The sequence below is a fragment of the Chiloscyllium plagiosum genome, unplaced genomic scaffold (assembly GCF_037043375.1).
Source record: "Chiloscyllium plagiosum isolate Xiang-an unplaced genomic scaffold, Cpla_swu_hap1 HiC_scaffold_38, whole genome shotgun sequence".
In the NCBI taxonomy this organism is placed as follows: Eukaryota; Metazoa; Chordata; class Chondrichthyes; order Orectolobiformes; family Hemiscylliidae; genus Chiloscyllium; species Chiloscyllium plagiosum.
The window spans coordinates 41,020,763-41,041,054 of record NW_028270176.1 but is presented as its reverse complement, the minus strand read 5'-3'; the positions used below and the strand labels follow the sequence as shown (position 1 = coordinate 41,041,054).

The 20,292-nt window shown below is 43.7% G+C and overlaps 1 protein-coding gene across 1 annotated transcript in view; it reads right to left on the bottom strand.

Annotated features, from left to right (window-relative positions):
- LOC148139445 (putative G protein-coupled receptor 139) overlaps positions 1-19,620 on the bottom strand; it is a 161,811-nt gene extending 142,191 nt beyond the window's left edge. Inside the window, exon 1 of the mRNA XM_087980863.1 lies at positions 19,443-19,620. Within this exon, the coding sequence (XP_087836989.1) occupies positions 19,443-19,620 (178 nt within the window). The remainder of the gene's footprint in view (positions 1-19,442) is intronic.
- Positions 19,621-20,292: the final 672 nt, after the last annotated feature.

The window sequence follows — 20,292 nt, the reverse complement described above, 5'->3', positions numbered from 1 at the left end:
TCTACCATGGACCCAGACTCACTGTAAATGCAGTATTCAGAGTGGGGTCCCCAGACCCTCGGGGGTCCCTGAATGAACCCAGTAGCTGACATCACAATCCTGAGAAACCATCCACAGAGCCTCCACTGACTTTCTCGATCACAGCCGCAAGTCAATTCCCCACACCCACAGTGCATCCATTCAGTGTTGAAAATGCCTCTGTCTCCTCAGTTTCTCTCCTTGGCTGAGAAAGCTCTTACATCTTCACACAGTCGCACAGTAACAGTTCCTCTCTCCAAAGAAGCGCTTGACGATGGAAAATTGCGTTTCTCTATATCTCAGCGACTACAAGTATTGCTGATGGGGTTGATCACCACACTCAGCGACGAGAGATAGAGGGGACATAACTCACGGTAAGCAGGGACATCCCGTAATAAATATGATATTCAGGAATATGTGAAAAGGGGAAATGGTAGAATAACTTCCCATTCTGTTTTCCTTCCAGTCCATTATCAGCAATCCTTTTGCTTGCTTTTCCTTTCTCTCTCTCTCGCTCTCTCTCTCTCTCACTCTTTCTCTCTCTCTTGCTGGACATCATCCACTCAACACAAACCTCCCGCTCACCCTTCCAACCATCCCTGATATAATAATATTTTTTCTCAGTTGCATTTAGTTTTTATAGATTCACTGATCTCGAAACGTTATTTGTGTTTCTTCCGACAGACTGTCGTACCTGCTGAGATTCTCCAACATTCTTTCAGACGGTGGAGAATTTTACTTCAGATCGCCAGCATCCACATTTCCTTGGTTATTTCACCTTTAATGTTATTGTTTCCCGGGATGTCCGCATCACTGGCAAGGGAAGCATTTGTTGTTCATCATAACTGCCCTTGACCACGCGACAATTTGTCAAGGCAATATGGAGGCAATCATATTGTTGCGGATCTGAGGTGACACTTAGTTCAGACAAGGCTAAAATGTAAGTTTTTTAACAAAAGTTTATCAATAAAATAAGAAAGGAAATCCCCATGGTTTATGATTGCTATGAGTGAAATTAGATTTCATTCCAATTTTGATATTGGAATTTAAATTTAGTCATCGATTGTGGTAAGATTTCAGACAATGTTTTTACACTCATAACCTGTGCCTCTGAATTACACAGTCAGTGACATTATTACTCTGTTTAAGAGTCCCTGTTGCGAAGTAACTGTAGAGACAAGAACACGTTTGTGGTCAAACTATTTGTAACTGGAAGATAGGTCAGAAGAGAACTGGAGCCATAAAATCTGTCGTTAGCAAAGAGGTACATGATGGCGAAGTCAGCAACAGAACTCAAGCAGAGCTGGAGATTGGGGATATTATGAAGGTGGGTGTCAGCAGGTTTGATCACAGAGAGAATATGGAGACATAAAACAGTTCATGGTAAAAAGGAGACTCAAGGTTCCGAACAGTTTTATTCCTTCTCAGATGTTTATGAGTAAGTAGTTTGGAAATGCATGAGAAGGAAGTGGCGTTTGTGACTGAAAGTTTATGCATTTGTTAAATATAATCAACCGGAATAGCAATAACATTCAGCATATTTATGGAATTGTCAGAGATAGACTTACCAGGAACACCATAAGAGCGAGGATGGGATAGTCCCCAGCTTGAATAGCCATTAGTACATCTCGTATCCGCAACTCTAACCGTGGCCAATCTGGAGAAAGCCAGTGAAGACCCGAGGATAAACGCTTGTCCATTGTTGGAACCTTCCAGTCTAATGTTCTCAAATTACAGTCTATTGTTGGAACATGCTAATTTTCTCAGTTTCTGATCTCTCCCTCTTTCTCTGAAGCTGCTGATCCCAATCCTGTTGAGGTTGACTCTGCCCTGATTACTATGGCATAACAAGTTGAAACAAGTCCCTAATTATGGACGAGGGAAATCCTCTAGTGACCCAGTTAGTCCAGAAAGACTGATATTAATCACAGTTACTGAAAAAACAGCTCAAGTTAACCCATTTCACGACAACTCTGATATATCACAATAATACTTGGTGTGGATGGAATTTTGTTATCGCTGATTATTGGGATGAAGGCACATCTCCAATTGTAAAAATAGAGGTGAGGAAGAGAGATAATGCTTTCTCTTCTCAAGCTAGATTTATCTGCTGTGTTTTGGCAGGGTAGGAAATACTGGGCTCCGGAGGCCATCTGTGTCTGATCACCTGTCCTGCTGCATCTTTTTGTTTTATTTATTTACGTTTAACTTTGACATTTATCTGTCCGGCATTAAACGGCTTAGGTGGGTTTAGGCATTTTTTGGATACACCTACAGTGGTATAGCCGACGTAGATACAGTCCATTTCTTGTGTTCTTGCAGTCACGGCCTGGTCCTGTGGAGTGATTGTCAAACTCTCACAGAACCAGGATTCTTAGTTTTACCTTTTGCCAGTTATTGCTGGAGTCTCAGAAGGGTTGGAAGGCAGTAGATCTCTCCCGGGTGCTAAACACTCTCTCTGAAATTTCTCTCAGAACTATCTTTTGATGTTCTTTCCTCCTGGATTGGAGAACTGCATGTGAGACAATCTGTTTCCTGAATTTTTTTTTTGACATTTGTGTGCTTATTGGATAATACCATATTGGAGCAGTTACTTTATAGTAGTTAAATAAACTATTATTCTGCTAAGTTTTCCAACAGAATTACGTTATTGCAAATTCCTCTTCCTTTTGTTGTTTTTTTATCGACAGTGTTCGAATAAATTGTGTTTTCCTTAATGTCGAATATTTTAACCAAGTAAATTTTATCTGAAACACAGAACCTCACATTTACCAGCAGAAAGGGCCGAGCTGGAGGAGTGACAATCCTGTCAGGATTTATATCGGATACTCAATCCACCTCACAGATCCAGCCTGGACACGTATAAGCCCGGATGAGATACCTGCTCAGCATGAAGCACTGCGTAGATCAGGCTAGTGTACTGCTCAGCAATCCGTCCAGGACCGAACACTGTTTAGAGCTCAACAGTTCACTACTTATGTATCCAACAGTGCACTGACCTATAAACTTGGACTAGATGATCTGTTCAGCACAGGGCGCTGTGCAGAACACACAAAGGCATTGTTCTATACACACGAACAGGATATCTGTGCAGCATGGGGAGCTGTGCAGTGAATAGCAGTGAATTTATCCATTAATCTGGAGCAGTTACCTTCCCAGCGCATTCAGTTGTGTACACCAATCACTGCATTGCTGAGTAACACTGTGTTAGATCATTGTCGACGTGGGGAAAGTTGCAGCCATGCTGGAAATGACAGGATGTGCAGCTCCCCTCCATTTACAGCTCCATATCTCCATTGTGGCATGACACAGGGGTGCTGTGGGTGTGAAACTCACTGCCAGAGAGAGATGGCGGGGGAATCAGTTTAAATACCAACAAATGGTAGGAGCTTGGTTAAAATAGAGAGGGAGATTGAGAGAGAATTTCAGAGAAGCATCTGATGGTAGGTTTAAAAAGTGTGAAATGAAAACATTTCGATAGCATCTTGCAATATAGGCCACTGTTTCCAGGAATGATGGGTGAGAAGGATATTGGTGTAAATTAAGATGAGCGAGAGTTTTGGATAAGCAATTTTCCTGCAGCGTTGTAACTGGGAGTAGGGTCAGCAGAGTCTTCGACTCATTGGGCTGAATCGAATAATAATTTGTCTCCGTGCCATTTTCATTGAATGTGACAGAAGAAATGTCTGCACGAGGCAGAGCTAATTTCCTGGTGTTATTTTATCGAACTCACCTAATTAACTATCCACCCCACCCCATTGTGTCCCTCTCATTCAATACCAGCCCGATTCTCCCACCCATCATGGCTGGAGGTATACACCATCTCCCAGATGCCCCTGGATATTCAGTTATCCCTGGTACTACTGCCATCATTAAAAGGCCAATGGGCACACGGTTGAGCTTTCTCAGTTTGGAGCTGCCCTGCATAGTCTACCCTCGCATGGCAGATAAGGGGAAATTACACCACAGCTTCTCGACAGTTGCACGGAGGTCCTGGTGAATAGTCTAGTAAGAGGGAGACCATTCTCTTCCCAGAGGGAGCCGCACCACCAGACCCACCGAGCATGGCTTGAGCACACCACCCAGCTCAGTATAGTATCTGGGGCCTGAAGAAAAGTGCAGCAATACAGGAAAAGCATCAGTAACCTCCCCCGCTCTGTCAGGATAAGGGTCACCGTATTCTCTCTACTCTCTCACACTCACTGTATGTCTGTTAGCGCCTTCCTCAGAAGAAGGCTCCATCACTCGCACCACTGCAATGCAGCACTTTCTCTCTCTCTCTCACCTCTGCAATACGCCCACATGGTTATGAGTGCAGTTTCTAAAATTCTCTGGATGATGTCGATTGTACAATGTTCCAGATAATTTTCAAAATAATTCAACTTTAGCAAAATGTTCATCCCCCAGAATGTAACGCATCAGAGGAAGGAGCAGAGTTTTACTTTTTTTTAAAAAATCACTCAGGCTAAAAGAGCATCATGATGGCATTAAGCCTCTCAAATATGCTCCACTATTCAGACAAAGGGAACACCTAAACACTTGAAGACTCACTCTCTTCTTGAAGACAGGCGCCACACTGGAGTTTCACCAGTTTCACTGGACCACTCCTTTAATCCCGAGAGTTGTGGAATATTTCAGACAGTGCCACCAGTCACTCTGTAACCACTTCTATTAAAGCAAGCTATGAATTGCTGATGAGCTGTTTACCCTTAGTCTTTTCTGTTTGAGAAAAGCCTTGTTCGTTTTGTTTGAGACAGTGCAAAACTTTCATCTGACTACAATTTTGTTTATAATAGTGAAACTCTTTGTGCCTTCCTCTGTGAGGAACAATGTAAAATACTGTTTTAAATTCTCTGCCTGTTCCCTGAAACCAGTTCCCCAGTCACATCCTCCAGGTGTCCCACATATTCTTTCCTGCCTTTCTTCCAAGGGTCACACACACATTATGAACGTTTTTTATTTGATATGGCAAAACTCTTGCGGTTAGCTTCTTTTCATATTTCTGCCAGTTTTGGAATATTTTTCATTGTATTTTGTATTGTACACTCTGCTTCTGGTTCCAAAAGTAAACTTCCCATAAGTGGCCGACGCGAGAGCTCACCAATCTGAATTATTTAGTTTGTGATTAATTCGTATCCTTCACAGCCTTTGTGCATCATGGGTGGTTCATCTTCTCATCTTCACATCATTTTCTTTTTGACCAGAGCCAATCATTACTGAGCTTTACTAAGCAGACCTGCTTAAATGCACCCCCCCCCCGCCCCCCAACATATCTGCTGACCTTCACCTGTGTCTATTTTCACATTCCGTATTTGACCATATATATGACATAAATCTGCATTTGAAATACCTGGCTCTTTTCAATCCTTCAGGGAGAGCCTACGTATGTGACTGAACACATGATCAGCTGAGGAAGACTCCATTCTCCCAGTTTCCCAGGCTCAGTCATTTCTGTTCGATGATGCCACATTCCTTTGGGAAACTTCCTTTATGTCATCCTTTTCTCTCAAACGAGAAATCCCCTAAATCTGGTGGACTGAGCTTTCAGCGGTGTCTGTCCCATCTCCTTCAATTTCTGCCCTCACTTCGTCCCCACCTTCCCAGAACAATGATAGATCTCCCCTTGTCCTCACTTCCTCCTGCACTGGAATCTGCATTCACAGAATCATGCTCCGCCACTTCCATCACCTCCAGCAGGACAGCACCATCAAACACATCTTCCCCTCACGTCCAATTTCAATATTCCACAGCGACCACTCCTTCTGTGGCACCCTCCATCACCCGAACACTTTCCCACACCCCCATGGCACCTTCCCATGTAAATGCAGATGCTGCAACATTTGATCATTCATCTCTTCCCTCCTCACTGTCCAAGGCCCTAAACACACCTTCCAGGTGAAGCAGCATTTCACTTGTACGCTTTCAATCCAGTCTTCTGTCATTGCTGCTCACAATGCAGTCTCCTTTACATTATTGAGCCAAACAGAAACTGCTTTGAGGAACATCTCCACTTTGTCTGTAGCAATGACCTTTTCCTTCTGATTGTTCCCCATTTCAATAACCTACATTCCTCTCAGGATAATGAGAATTTTTTGAGGAGGTAACGACGCATTGGACCAGAGAGTTACCTATCTGAACTTCCAGAAGGCAAATGATATCGTACCGCACAGGAGGCTGCAGAGTAAGAGAAGGACCCATGGTGTCAGAGGCCAGGTACTAGCATGGATAAAAGGTTGGCTGTCTGACAGGATGCAGAGTGATGATAAAATTGTCCCTCTCATGATGGCATCCGGCGACTAGCAATGTTCCACAAGAGTCAGTGTTGGGACAACAACATTTCACTTTATAGGTTAATGATCTGAGTGGCGGGGCAGAAGGCATTCTGGCTACGTTTGCAGATGAAGCAAAGATAGGTGGAGGGGCATGGAGTATTAAGGAGGCAGGGAGCCTGCAGAAAGATTCAGACAGTTTAGGAGAGTGGGAAAAGGAGTAGCAGATGGAATGCAATGTGTGAGAGTGTGAGGTCATGCACTTTGGTATAAAAATACAGGCATGGACTATTTACTAAATGAGAAAAGAATTCAGAAATCTGAGTAACAAAGTGACTTGGGATTCCAAGCGCCGGATTCACCTAAGATAAACATGCAGGTTGAGTCAATAGTTAAGAAGGCAGATACAATGTTATCATTCATCTTGAGAGGAGTAGGATATAATGGTGGGGATTCTGAGGCTTTCTAAGGCTCTGGTGAGACCACATTTCCAGTATTCTGTGCCTCATACCTCAGGAAGGATGTATTAGCCTTGGTGTGTGTCAAGAGAAGGTTCAGCAGAAATAAAATGATTAACACATGAGGAACGTTGGAGAACTCTGGGTTTATACTCGATGGAGATTAGAAGGATGAGGAGACAGCCAATTGAAACTTACAGAATACTGAATGACCTGGATACAGACAAAATTGGGAGTACGTTTGCACTGGCAGGAGGACACAGGCTTAGAGCAAAGGGAAAACCCATTAGAACGGAGATAAGATGAAACGTCTTTCACCAGAGAGTGGTGAAATTGTGGAATTCCTTACCACAGAAGGTTGTGGAAACCAGATCATTTGACACCAACGATATAGCCAGGAAAGGGACTGAGGATCTGAAAAGTGACGACAGAGAGTTAGTTTGGAAGCTGAAGAGCAGGATGAGTAGAGTAGTGATTTCAGGTTTGCTCACCTCACGAGCTAGTGAGATGAGGAACAGTCAGCGAATGCAGATTTACACGTGGCTGCGAGTCTGGTGCATGAGGGACGGCTTCAGTTACCTAGACGATTGGGATACCTTCTGGGTAAGGTGGGACCTGTACATGAAGGACGGGTTGCACGTGAACTGGAGGGGCACAAATGTCCTGTTTGGGAGGTTTGCTCATGTGATTCTAGCTGGTTTAAACTAGTTTAGCGGGGGGGGGGGTAGGAATAAGACCACATGTCTGAGAGGGGATGAGTTGCAGCCGGGACAGTGACAGGGTATATTGAACCTATCAGGAAGAATTTCTCACGCGATGAAACAAAGGGATCAGTTAAAGTGCGTCTGCTTTAATGCAAGGAATGTCCGAAATAAGAGTGACGAACTTAGAGCATAGATCAGTACTTGGGGCTACGATGTCGTGGCCATAACGGAGACGTGGTTTCACAGGGGCAGGGATTGTTGCTTGATGTTCCAGGGTTTACAACGTTTTAGAATGCTTCGGGACGGCACGGTTGCACAGTGGTTAGCACTAATGCCTCACAGCGCGAGAGACCCGGGTTCAATTCCCACCTCAAGGAACTGTCAGTGTGGAGTTTGCAAATTTTCCCCAAGGGTTTCATCTGGGTGCTCCGGTTTCCTCCCTGAATCCAAAGATGTGCAGATTAGGCCATGCTAAAGTGCCCGTAGTGTTAGATGAAAATGTAAATGTCGGGGAATGGTTCTGGGTGGGTTGCTCTATGGAGGGTTGGTGTGGACTTGTTGGGCCGAAGGGCCTGTCTCCACACTGTAAGTAATCTAAAATAGAACAGCGTGGGTGGAAAATTACGAGGGGGTGTAGCATTGCTGATCAGAGAATGCGTCACAGCTACAGAAATGAAGGTTGTTGAGGAAGGTTTGTTAGTATGGGTGGAAGTTAGCAACAGTCACCGCATTTGGGGGTTTCCTATAGACCACCTAATAGCAGTGGAGAGATTTAAGACCTCATAGGCGGGCAGATTCTGGAAAGATGCAAAAGTAACAGGGTTATTGTTATGAGTGCTTTCAACTTTTCCAATATCAACTGGAACCTCCTTAGTGCACATGGTGTGGATGAAGCCGTTTTTGTCAGGGATGTTGAAGAGGGTTTCCTTGCTCAGTATGAAGACAGACCAACGAGGGGAGAGGCTATTTTGGATTTGGTGCTCGGCAACGAGCCAGGACAAATATCAGAACTCATGGTGGGAGAGCACTTTGGTGAATGTGATCACAACTGCCTCACATATAGCATAGTTTGCGAGAGTGAAAAATGCAGTTTCCGAGGGGAGATATTTAATTGTGCAAAAGGAAAATATGATGGTATTATACAGGAGTTGGGAAGTACAGACTGGGAGCAATTGATGTACAGAAAGGCCACAGCAGACACGTGGAGACTGTTTAAGGAGCAGTTGTTGCGAGTGATGCACAAATTTGTTCCTCTGAGACAGGTAAGAAGGTGTAAGATTAAGAAACCTTGGATGACGAGAACAGAGGAACGTCTCATCAAAAGGAAGCAGGCAGCTTACTAAAATGGAGGAAGCAAGGATCCAGCATAGCTTTAGAGGATTACAGGATTGCTAGAAAGGAGCTCAGAAATTAACTGAGGAGAGCCTAGAGTGGCCATGAAAAAGGCTTGGCAAGAAGGATTAGGGAGAATCCAAAGGCATTTTTTCTCATACATGAGGAATAAGAGAATAATCACGGAGTAGGTAGGGCCGATCAGGGATAGCGGAGGGAACTTACGTGTGGAGTCTGAGCAGATAGCGGAAGCCCGAAATGAGTTTTTTGCTTCGATTTTCACCAAGCAAAGGGAACTTGTTGTAAATGAAAACTTAGAGGAGCTGGGCCAGATCAGTCTTGACTAGGTCAAGATTGATGAAGTTGATGTGCTAGAAATTTTGGAAAACATTAAGATGGATACGTCCCCAGGGCCAGATTTATCCTAGACTGCTCCGGGAAGCGACTAAGGCGGTTGCTAAGCTGCTGGTGAGGATATTTTCCTCCTCACTCTCCACAGGAGTCGTACCGGAGGATTGCAAGGAGGCGAATGTTGTTCCTTATTTCAAGAGGAGTAATAGGGAAATCCCTGGCAATTAGAGACCAGTCAGTCTTACATCTGTGGTCAGCAAAGTTTGGGAAAAATCTGAGGGATAGGATTTATGACTATTTGGCAAAGCATTGTGTGATTAAAGGCAGTCAGCATGGCTTTGTGAGGGGCAGGTCACACCTCACAAATCTTATTGATTTCTTTGAGGTGGGGGCAAGACAGGTCGACGCTGGTCGAGCATGGATGTGGTGTATTTGGACTTCAACAAGGCATTTGATAGGGTTCCCCATGGAAGGCTCATTCATAAAATCAGGAAGTATGGGATACTGGGAGATTTGGCTATCTGGATTCAGAATTGGCTGGCTGGCAGAAGGCAGACAGTGTTTGTAGATGGAAAGTATTCTGCTTGGAGGACAGTGTTGAGAGAGATCCCACAGGTCTGTGTTCTTGGGCCTCTGCTCTTTGTAGGTTTTATAACTGACTTGGATGAGGAGGTTATGGGGTGGGTTAGTAAATTTGCTGATTACACAAAGGTTGGAGGTGATGTCGATAGTATAGAGGGCTTCTGTAGGCTGCAGCGCGACATAGACAGGATGCAGAGCTGGGCTGATAAATGGCAGATGGAGTTCAACCTGGATAAATGCGAAGTGATGCATTTTGGAAGGTCAAATTCGAATTCTGAATATAGCATTAAATACAGGATTCTTGGCAGTGTGGAGGAACAGAGGGATCTGTGTGCGCAAGTGCATAGATCCCTCAAAGTTGCCACTCAAGTGGATAGTGTGTCAAGAAGGCATATGGTGTTTTGGCTTTCATTAACTGGGGGATCGAGTTTAAGAGCTGCGAAGTTTTGCTGCAGCTCTGCAGGTCCCTGGTGAGACCACACTTGGAATATTGTGTCCAGTTGTAGACGCCCTACAATAGGAAAGATACAGAGGTTTTGGAAAGGGTGCAAAGAAGGTTTACCAGGATGCTGCCTGGACTGGAGCAAGATTGAAGAAAGGTTGAACAATCCTGGATCTTTCTCTCTGGAGACAAGGAGGAGAGAGGAGATCTGTTCAAGGTGTACACAATTTTGAGAGGAATAGATAGAGTCAATACCCAGAGACTTTTCCACCGGGTAGGATTCACGACTACGAGAAGTCATAGTTTGAAGATATTAGGAGGAAGGTAAAAGGGAGACGTCAGAGGTAGGTTCTTTACGCAGAGAGTTGTGAATGCATGAAATGCATTGCCAGCTCAGTTGGTGGAAGCAGAGTCATTGGGGACATTTAAGCGACTGCTGGACATGCACATGGAAAGCAGTGAGTTGATGGGTGCGCAGGTTAAATTACTACATTTTACATTAGGATTAAGTCTCGGGACAACATCGTGGCCCAAAAGGGCCTGTTCTGTGGTGTACTGTTCTATATTCTATGTTCTATTTATTATACTTAAAACAGACTCAGATAAGTTCTTGATTGACAAGGGGATCAACGGTTACTGACAGGAAGCAGGGAAATGGGGTTGAAAATCTATCAGTCGTGATTGAGTTGCGGAGCAGACTTGATGGTCCGAATGGCTTCATTTCTGCTCATATAGAGTTTGGCCTTATAATATTTCGGTCCGGATGGCACGGTGCCTCAGTGGTTTGCACTGCTGCCTCACAGCATCAAACAACTGGGTTCGATTTCCTCTCGGTGTTCCAGTTTCCTGCCACAGTTCAAAGTTGTGCAGGTTAGGTGAACTGGCCATGCTGAATTGCCGATTGTGTTCAGGGATGTTGATGTTAGGTGCAATAGTCAAGGGTCTATGTATAGTATTAGGTAGAGAATGGGATTGGTTTGCATACTCTTTGGAGGGTCAGTATAAACCAGTTGGGCTGAAGGGCCTGTTTCCACACTGTAGGGATTCTAAGAAAATGCAGGCTGCTGCAATGTTCCAATGAAGCACAACCCAAGCTCGAGTAACACCTCACTTTACACTTTGCTACGTTACAGTCTGTAGGAGCTAATATTCAATTCCATAAATTCACAGTCTGAACCCATTATGGCTGTTTTCCATTTTCCGTACACTCTCCCTCCTGGGCTCCCTAAGTTCGTGTCTTGTTTATGTTGCATTCAACAGAGAAAATCAATTTCTAATATTTACACATTAATTTACACCCATTATATATCTATGTCTCTTTCGCCACAATTTAAAGCCAACTTGTCTTTCACACTGGGCCTCCAAACACTCTTTCCCACCTCTGCCAAGATACTAAAATGCTCATTTTCCATTCCTTTACACGTCTGAAGAAGATTTACAGGATGAAGTTTATTTTAAAAAAAGGAATCGTTCCCACATCAGAAACCGGGACAGGGAACTGCGTACAGGGAAGAAAGGTGCAAATTGACGACAGGCAGCAGAATTGTATTGCAGATATTGCAGCTCAAGCTGAGCATTCATGTGATGCTGGAAATCATAGCAGCTGTAGTAGCAGCAGCAGAAGCAGAATTATATTCAACCACAATATAATCTCTCAGTCTACCATTACCATGAAGCCGATCTCCGGTTCAGTGATGAGTGTGGGTGAACATGCCACGGTCAGAACCATGTGTACCTAAACCTGATGACAACCCAATCAAGCTACCGCACTTACTGCTTACATTAAGAAACAGCAGAACAAACATTTGATAGAGAGGGCGCCATGATCCCAACCACTTCTTTTAAAACCAGTTATGAATTACTGCTGGCCTGTCTACTCTTACACTCATCTGTTAGAAAAATCCTTATTCCTTTTGTTAGAGACGGTTCAAGAACTTCCCTCCTATTACCATTCTGTTTACATCATTGAAATACTTACTGTGCCTTCCCCTGTGAGGAAAGATGTAAAACATGGGTGAAAATTATCTGTCTGCTCCCTGTAGCCAATACTTCAGTCACACCCTCCAATTATCCTCAATATACTTTCCTGACTTAATTTCTACCTAAGGTCACACACTCATCTTGAACTTTATGTATATGCTCGGAAAAGCTCGTACTGCTTGTTTTCGTATTTCTTGCCAATTTACTACATCATGTCTCCCCTTTTCCTCAGTTTCTAGATTCATACAGTCATTTTCCTTCAAACCAGAAATCCGCTAACTCTGGTGGCCAGGGCCTTTAGCTGTCACTGTCCATTTCCAGGGTGTTGCCCTCAATCCGTCCCTCCATCCTAGAACATTGATACATTCACCCTTGTCCACACTTCTTCCTGCACTGGAATCCACATTCACATAATCATCGTACGCCATTTCCACCATCTCCAGCAGGACAGCACCATCAAACACATCTGCCCCTCCCACCCACTGTCAGTATTTCGCAGGGACCGTTCCCTACCCTGTCCCCTCCATGACCCCGAACACTTCCCCACTCCCCCATGGCACCTTCCCATGCAATTGCAGAAGCTGCAACACCTGCTCTTTCACCTCTTCCCACCTCACTGTCCAAGGGACCAAACATACCTTCCAGGTGAAGCAGCATTTCAATTGCAAATTTCAATCTGGTCTCCTATCATTGCTGCTCACAATGTAGTCTCTCTATATTGGCGAGACCAAACAGAGATTGCTTTGAGGAACACTCCCACTCTGTCTGTAGAAAGAACCTTGACCTTCTCATTGCTTCCCATTTCAATAACCTACCTTGCTCCCATGCTAACATTTCGGCCCTGGGCTGCTGCAATGTTCCAAGGAAGCACAACCAAACCTCGAGTAACAACGCACTTTACACTTTCATACGTTACATCGTGTAGGAGTTAATGAACAATTTCACAACTTCACAGTCTGACCCCATTGTAACTGTTCTCCAGTTTCCGTACAATCTCCCTCCTGGCCATCCTGTGACCTTGTGTGGTTGAATCTTCTTTATCTTTCACTCAATAGAGAGAACCCTTTTCCCCATTCACAATTTAATTATTAGGCTACTTCACATGACCTTCTCTTTCACCACGAATAAAAGCATGTTTATCTTTTGCCACACCCTCTTTTACCCGTCAACCCACTCCCTATACCTGTCAAGGGATTATAAAGTTCATTTTCCAATCCTTTTCAGTTCTGAAGAAGTGTCATACTGGACTTGAAAGGCTAACTCTGTTTCTCCGTCTCTGCAGATGATACCAGACCTGTTCAATTTCTCAAGAAATGAATATGTTCAGAATAAATTTTCAATTAAACAAATAACTATGGATATTGGAAATGAAAATGCAAAAAATGCTGGAGAAAATGGGAGCTTTGTAGAAGGTTCACTGGTCCTGAAAGATTAACTCTGCTTTCACGCCACGAGATGCTGCCAGTCCTGCTGAGTTTCGTCAGCACTTTCTGTTTTTGAACAAGTTCCATAGAATTGTGTGAAAGCTGCTCAAACGCCTTGCCTAACACGGAACGCCGTGCACTTGGAAGTGACCAATAATGCAAGGTGCACAAATTACTTGACCTGAAACTGCATAAGACTGGCATCTCTGACACTTCAGAGCTCTTAATCATGGTCAGGGAGAGAAACGGAGGGGAACGCATTCACATCTAACACAGAAGATTACATTGGGGGAATGGAAAAGATTCAGATGTGAATGTGAAGGGGTTTGAGTAAAGTAACAAATTGGAGGCGTGACACCAGGGAGAGACACTCAGCACAATGAGAATAGAAAAATGGAAGTGTTGCCACATCAGAAACCAGGTTAAGACACTGAGTACAGGGCTGATGGATGAATGGGTCATGGTGTGAACTGGGGGATAGTCAGTAGAATTGAATTGAACATATTGGAGCTCAAAGTGGGCATTCATGTGGTGCGGTAGAATCACAGCAGCAGCAGAATTGTATTCAACTACAATCTGTAACATTTTCCGCAGGATTATCCCTCAGCCTACAATTAACATCAAGCTGATCTATGGCTCAGCGACGAGTGTGGGTGAACATGATAGGGTATGAAACATGTGTACTTAAACCTGATGACAATCCATTAAAGCTACCGCACTTGACTGGTTATATTCGAAACAGCAGGACAAACATCTGATACAGAGGGTGAATTGATCCCAAGACTAACAGATCAGATCGAAGTTCTGCAGTGCTGCCACATCCAGACATAAATGTCGATGGACTATTAAACAGCTCACTGGAGGAGAGGACTCCATAAATATCGCCATCCTAAATCACGGGACAGCCCTGTACATCAGTGTAAAAGACATGGTTGTATTATCTGCACTGTCCTCAGCCAGAAGTGTTGAGTTGATGATCCACCTCACCCTCGCCATGCTGCCGCAGAATCACAGATGCCAATCTTTAAGCGATCTGATTTGCTGTATGTGACATGAAGAAACAGCTGAGCACAGTAGATACGACAAAGGCAATGGGCCATGACACCATTCCTGCAATGGGACTGAAGACTTGTGCTGCACAACAAGCCGTGTCCCTGGGGAAGCTGTTTCATTCCAGCTCCAACTCTGACATCTCCCTGGCAATGTGGAAATTTACTCAGCTATGTCGAATCCCATAACAAGGGAATAACAGCAGTCTGAACATTTACGACGCCCTGACTCCCGTCGCGATAGTCACATCAGTGGGAGTTCTTTGTGACAGAGCTGTCAAGCAGCACAGAAATAACCAGCTCAGTGTGGTTTCAGATAAGTCCCCATGTGGAGATGGTGCTGTTGTGGAAAAGTCACTGGATTACTAATCCAGACCAGGCTAATGTTGTGGATGCTGGTGTAAGTTATAATTAATAAAATATCGAGATATAAAACCTGGAGTCATTAACAGTGAACTTAAGCAAATATCGATTGTAAACACCAATTACATTCCTCAATGCACTTTCAGGAAGTGAATCTCCTGCGCTTTCCTGGTATGGCCAAAACGTGAGTCCAGACACACAGACATGTGATAAACGTTTCAATGGTCTCAGAAACGGCCAAGCAAGACACTCTATTGTATCAAACTGTTCCGGGGTCTTAAAGGATAAAACCGTACAGATCACCCGGCACCAGCCTCAGTATTGGAAAGGGAAATACTACCGTGTTGACCCTGCAGAGATCTCCTTCGAAACATCTGAGAGCAGGTGGCAGGATTTACAGAGCTTTCCCACAGACTGCACAGAAACATCGGGAAAGGAGTAGGTCATTCAACACACTGAGCATCCTCCATTCTAATTTATGTGAACATCTTCTCAGTTCAGTTTTCCCCACGCAGTGTTCATATCCTTCAGTATGTTTAAACATTGTAACATATAAAATAGGAACTACTGTATTCGCTTTGGTCCATCAATTTTCATCCTCCATTCAATATGCAGGCAGTTATCCAATAAAGGTGTGTTTATTAAACGCAAATTTGCTGCAACACAATTAGTGAATTGGGCCCCTTTCTTTATAAAGCGAGCTCCCGTTCACTTATGGGAGACCGTCTCTAGCACCAGCTGAACAGCAAATTCCAGCCTCAGGATCCCTCTGTCTGCCAAATGCACCCTCAGTGTGTTCAGCTAAAGCAGGAATGTAATCCGCTCTGCAAGCCCTGAAACTGAGCCTGAATGTGGGATTTGTAATCTGCATTTCGAAGGAAATTAGTTTCAAACCGGGAGGGGAATATCTTGGAGAGAACTGGATTTCACATCGGCAACACGTGGTCAGTCAGCTCGCGCGCTTTTTGGTGAAGATCTTCGTGAAATGTACAGTGCTGTAGTCAGTGACTGTAGTGTTAAAGTGTGACATTTACATTATTAATTCATTACAATATACGGTTTAAAGATTTATGCAGCCTATGCTATTTTTTGGGGCACAGGGCGAATGTGCAAACTCCACACAAACAGTGACCCGAGACTGAAATTGAACCCAGATCTCTGGAGCTGGGAGGCAGCAGTGCTAACCACTGAGCTACTCACTGTGGGCAACGCAACTTGCCTGCACAATCCAACACTCGAAATGTGGCAAAACAGCAGGGAGATGCCATAAGTCCCCAAACTTGTCATTAAGAAACAGGGGGAGGACATTGAGATCTTGAGGGGTTTGGTCAGGAACAGGCACAGGACATGCAAGCCATCGAAACTATAGCGTAGGAACATCAGGAGGACATTCATCCCATCGTTTGTGGAAAGCAGGAACAGAATGATTCCAATCAGCCACCCATGCCTCTTCCACATCAATTGGAGCCGATCTTTTACAGCCTCGTGCCTATTTCACAGGAATTGAAACGGACTGTCGAGGTTATGGAAAGCGAAGAACTTAGAATAACCAACTTCACTCGGGAATGGAAAGATATGAGCAAAAAATCGGGACTGAAGACGAATTGTTCGAATCTATTGTTAAGGAATTTACAACAGGAGACTTTGAAAGTCAAACCACAATCCATTAAAGTCGACATGATTTTATTAAGGATAAATCATGTCTGAATGATTTTGCTAACTTTTTTAATATAAAAAATGTGACAGCCAAGTTGAATAACGGGGATCTGAAAGATCTATTATATCTGGACTTCAAGAAGGCAATGCATAACATGGTTGACAAAAGATTAATGCGCAAGACAAGAGCACACGGAGGTAGGACAATTTATTTGCTTGGAGAGAAATTTGGCTAACCAATAAAAACCATGATATGGAGGTACTAGCTTTGGACTGTGTTGAGTAAGGTCAATAATCGCATGGCACCAGGTTATAGTCTGACGGGTTTATTTGAAAACACAAGCTTTCATTGTCAGGTGTTAGAGAGAGAAAAGGTGAACGGGTTGTACAACACATGCACATGAATTGAACACATCTAAGATGGCTGCTAAATCATTAATCGGTTAGAATGGAGATGCAGGTTTTGATTGATGAATATGGAAATCCAAGAGTTCCTTTCAATTCCTGCCTGGCGACACCTTCAGGTATTATCCATGTAAAGGAGGTGACCCCTCTAGTCAAACAACGTATTTTAGGCATGCGGTCTTGTTTGGAGTCTGTATATGTCTTCACTTGGATTCAGTTTGGGTTTATTTCCAAAGTAGGAGTTCATAAAATATCGCATTGACTGACTGTCTACAAATTGTATATTTTTTGAGAAAATATAATGCATCTGGAAATAAAAAAAACAGCAAATGAAAATTCATCTTACAGATTAGATGTGTGTGTGTGTGTGCGTGTCTATGTGTCTGTGTGTTTGCGCGCATGTGCGTGTGTGTGTTTGAAAACAAAGTGGAGTGTCTGTGGGAGGGAGAGAGAGTGTGTGTTTGTGAGAGAGTGAGGGGGAATATGTCTGTCTTTGGGTGGGAGAGAGAGGGTGCGCGTACGTGTGAGAGAGGGGAGAGTGTGTGTGTGCATTTGAGAGAGGGGGAGTGTGTTTGTCTGTGGGAGAAGAGGGTGAATTTGCATGGGTGTATTTAAAGGGGAGAGGGAAAGGATGTGTGTGTCCTATTTAAAACACGGACAGATTTAGCAGATCCCTTTCCCCACACACTCTGTGGTTTCAGAGCTTCCCCTCTCTGCACTCTCTGCTCCATTTATTGTTCATGTTCCAGACCCAGATGCTGTAACTACAGTCACCATGCTCCATGCAGAGTTGGGTTAACAAATCCTCAGGTCTCCCTGAATGTCTGAGGCAGCTCACAGCACAACCTTCAGCAAACCATCCCCAGCAACTCCACTAACTTTAAAATATCAGGAGTCAGTCAGAATCCCCTCAGCTCCAACTGAGAGACCTGTTCCTTGACAATAATTCTCGAGGGGTTTCCTCATGTTATGAACCGCACAATCATCCGAGAAAGGCAAACACAGGCTTTCAGTGATCAGGCATAGACCAAGTTTCAAAGATGTGTCTCAAAGCTGCTGGGACCCGCTTTCCAACTTGGAGCAACAGCCTGCCACATACTATTTCATTGTTTCTGAGCTTTACAATACCAGCACTCGATACACTCGGGAGCCAAAAAACAACACCAGGGAAAGGTACAGAAAAACAAGCAATTAATTAACTGATAACATGTTGTGCAAATATGGATAAGGAGACAGGGGAGTGGGAGTAATTGGAGAAGTGATACAATGGTGTGTCCAATCACAAGAATGAGAGCATTCAATAAAAATATTGCCAGATCAGTTGAAATGGTTAGTTACATCAAATTGTGAATCTGCCTCACAGAACCATCCCAGGCACCAGAAACTGGGACAAGGGACCAGCCAGAATGGAGAGCTTTGCACACCATGCTAGTGGACTACCTTATAAACTGTTCTACCAGCCCAGCATGGGGACTATTGCAAAGCTTTGCCAGTATATTGCTACTATTCTTGCACTACAGAAATGTCTTGCACGGGAAGATTTGTAACCCATGCAATGAGTGACAATAAATGGGCCCCCACAAATGTATGGCTCTGTATCTCCACTGCCGAAATATAAGGCAAGAGAGTGTGTGTGTGTGTGTGTTGGTGGTGGTAGTAGATATGAAAATTATTATTTGAGAGAGAATAGACATAGAGGAAATCAGTTTAAATGTGGACAACTGACAGGGCTTTTGTCATTAGCAGAGGGAGACTGAGGACCGTGTCATAGACAGAGGTGACGATGTGCTTGTGAATATTAAAGTAAAGGCATTGCCAGACCTAACAACAATATGAAGCAATCCGTACAGGAATGATGGGATTTTGGTCTGCGTTCAGATACAAGCAATGGAATACAGACTCAGATTTGGTTAAGCAGTAGCAGATTAAGACTGTGTTTCATAGCTGAAGGTTCAAAAAGCAGATGGGATGAACCAGTGGAATATATTCTGCAGTTGTCAATAGTTAAAATTAGGAATGACCAGGATATGGTGTCAATAATCAGCTTGTGGCCAAATGGATCACCGTAGTTGTGACTTGTCTGTTTCAGCCTCAGTTATTGGCCAGGGATGAGATGGAGTCAGAGGAAGGAAATGGAGTTTGCATCCAGAACAGAAGACAGTGACCTCCAAGCTTTCAATATTTCAATAGCAAGTGTAGTGATGCAATGAATCCGGTTTCATACCTGCAAGTGAGTAGGTCAACCAACAAGGCACAGTGCCAGAAGTAAAGAAGGCGAGAAAGAATGAACACGTTCACTGTTGTTGTTGTGGTTTGGAGCGTGAATGCTTACAGAGTAGAGTAAATGAACAGAACAGTAATACAGTCGCACATGGTTAATGCAAATAATATATCGACAGTGAAACTTACCAGGGACACCAACAATAGCCAGGATAGGATAATAAAAGCATTGAATAGTGTAAAGTGCATATTTGATCCGCGCTGATAACGGCCACCAGTAATATGTAGAAAAAATCCAAACATAATAGGATAACCTCCTGTCCATTGTTGGAACATTCCAGTCTATTGTTTTCAGATTCTGATCCATTTTTGGAACATTCCAGTCTATTGTTCTCAGATTCTGATCCATTGTTGTAACTTTCCAGTCTAATATTCTCAATTTCTGATCTCCACCTCTCTCTAGAGCAGCCGATCCCTGTTAGTGCTATCGGTGATGCTCCCGCCCATACCATGGGAGAGCCTATTGAATGGAGCCCTTTTATCATTAAAAGGTGGAAACCCTCCACTGGGATAATTAGAATCCAGGGAGACTGACATTAGTCACAGTCACCAAACAAACAGGTTCAGTTAACCAGTTCCTTACATCATTTTATATAACACAATGAAAGGGAACATTTACTCAGTTTGGATGGAATGGATGAGGGTTGGTGACCATAAATCTTTCAATATTTTTAATCTGTCTTCCCTGTATGTGGGAGTATTGTCGGAACACTGCACTGTTGTATTCATTGCACCCTGTTTATAAAAGGAGACAGGAATAAAATAACAGACGAGCTGCATAAAATGTTTGGTGGAGAGGTTTTTAGTTACCTTTGTGTAATGCTGCTCCAAGTTTGAAATTCGCTGTTATCAAGTCCTTTCGTAACTTTGTGACATCTTTCAGAGCATTGAAACTGCTGCTGAGGAACAGGGAGAAACAGGAGGTAGTCACTCAACTCCCGAGACTGGGACACAGGAACAGGAGGCAGTCACTCAATTG